This window comes from Etheostoma spectabile, chromosome 21, assembly GCF_008692095.1.
Source record: "Etheostoma spectabile isolate EspeVRDwgs_2016 chromosome 21, UIUC_Espe_1.0, whole genome shotgun sequence".
Taxonomy (NCBI): domain Eukaryota; kingdom Metazoa; phylum Chordata; class Actinopteri; order Perciformes; family Percidae; genus Etheostoma; species Etheostoma spectabile.
Genome location: NC_045753.1, coordinates 20,539,617 through 20,541,599, shown reverse-complemented (window position 1 = coordinate 20,541,599; position 1,983 = coordinate 20,539,617). Strand labels below are relative to the sequence as shown.

General features: G+C 35.5%; 1 protein-coding gene across 1 annotated transcript in view; it reads right to left on the bottom strand.

Annotated features, from left to right (window-relative positions):
- The window catches only part of LOC116671613 (receptor-type tyrosine-protein phosphatase H), a gene marked incomplete at its 5' end in the record, with an annotated part of 14,400 nt that overhangs the window by 11,448 nt on the left and 969 nt on the right, over positions 1 to 1,983 (bottom strand). Inside the window, one exon of the mRNA XM_032502958.1 lies at positions 69 to 294. Coding sequence (XP_032358849.1) covers positions 69 to 294 — 226 coding nt within the window. The remainder of the gene's footprint in view (positions 1 to 68; positions 295 to 1,983) is intronic.

Below are 1,983 nucleotides of genomic sequence, written 5' to 3'. Positions count from 1 at the left end.
AATTCGGCACATGATTGGAAAAATAGGTGTAAAAAAAAAACCTTACCAGTAAATGCAGTGATGATTACTCCTCTGCTTCTGATTCTTTAAACACAGAGAAGAGAGTGAAGTTGTATTCAGTCATACTTGTGAGACCTGTAATGGGTAGTTCCCTTGAAGCCCTGGTGCAGTGACATTTTTCCTCTTTCATTGAACTTAAGGATATAGTGAGGATTCCATTCACTGGTTTCCATTGCAGAGTTATGCTGGTCTCAGTTTGGTCAACTGACTTGAACTCTTCTGCATTAGGAGGTGCTGGGATATGAAAAGACATGGAGAAGAAACTGTCACAAATTCACTTAAAAAAAAAAAAAAAAACAATAGTCCTACTAAAGTGTTAATTTTGAGTAGTTTTAATTGAAACACATAGTTTTCTTTCAGCCACAGTTGAAAAATATGAACGTGAGCAACATCCCTTTGTTACTGAGAAACTTTAATCATTTATTTTTTTTACAGAGCTCTGTCCTGGCTCTACTATATACATACTGTATATCAGCATCAGAATTAGCTTATTGGACAAATATGTGTGTACTTTCAAGACTTTTCACTCCGTTTTGTTGCATCACTCTCAATGCACTTGCACAGAAATAGGCATAACAGAAAAAGGACAACAAAGGTGGACAAACACACATAGGGAATTTACAGGAATATTATGGCACATGTATTGGAAACAAAGGTGTAAAAAGAACCTTACCAGTGAATGCAGTGATGATTACTCCACTGCTTCTGATATTTTAAACACAGAGAAGAGAGTGAAGTTGTATTCAGTACTTGTGAGACCTGATAATGGGTAGTTCCCTTGAAGCCCTGATGCAGTGACATTTTCTCCTTTCATTGAACTTAAGGATATAGCTGGGGATTCCATTCACTGGTTTCCATTGCAGAGGTATGCTGGTCTCATTTTGGTCAACTGACTTGAACTCTTCTGCATTAGGAGGTGCTAGAATGTAAAAAGACATGGAGAAGAAACGGTAACAAAGTTCTTAAAAACAAAAAAAATAATACTAATATTTATTGGGAGTTTTATTGAAACACGTATTTTCTTTCAGCCACAGAAAAAATATGAAGTGAGCAACACCACTTTGTACTGAGAAACTTTAAATCATTTTTATTTTTACAGAGCTCTGTCCTGGCTCTACTATATACTACTGTATATCGCATCAGAATTTGCTTATGGACAAATATGTGTGCACTTTCAAGACTTTTCACTCCGTTTGTTGCATCACTCATGACTTGTACAGAAATAGGCATAACAGAAAAAGGACAACAAAAGAAATACACCATGGAATTGAAGGAGTATTATGTGCACATGTATTGGAAAAGAATATGTAAAAAAGAACCTTACCAGTAAATGCAGTGATGGTTACTCCTCTGCTTCTGATATTTTAAACACAGAGAAGAGAGTGAAGTTGATTCAGTCATACTTGTGAGACCTGATAAGGGTAGTTCCCTTGAAGCCCTGATGCAGTGTGACATTTTTTCTCTTTCATTGAAATTAAGGATATAGTTGAGGATTCCATTCAGGTTTATTGCAGAGTTAGGCTGGTTGCTGGTCTCAGTTTGGTCAACTGACTTGAACTCTTCTGCATTAGGAGGTGCTGGGATGTGAAAAGACATAGAGAAGAAACTGTAACAAATTCACTGAAAAAAATAAAATAAAAATAAAAATAGTCCTACTAAAATGTTACATTTTGAGTAGTTTTGATTGAAACAAGTAGTTTTCTTTCAGCCACAGTTGAAAAAATTTGAAATGAGCAACATCCCTTTGTTACTGAGAAACTTTGAATCGTATTTTATTTGTACAGAGCTCTGTCCTGGCTCTACTATATACATACTGTATATTAGCATCAGAATTAGTTTTATTGGACAAATATGTGTGTACTTTTAAGACTTTTCACTCTGTTTATTTGCATCACTCTCAATGCACTTGCACAGAAATAGGCA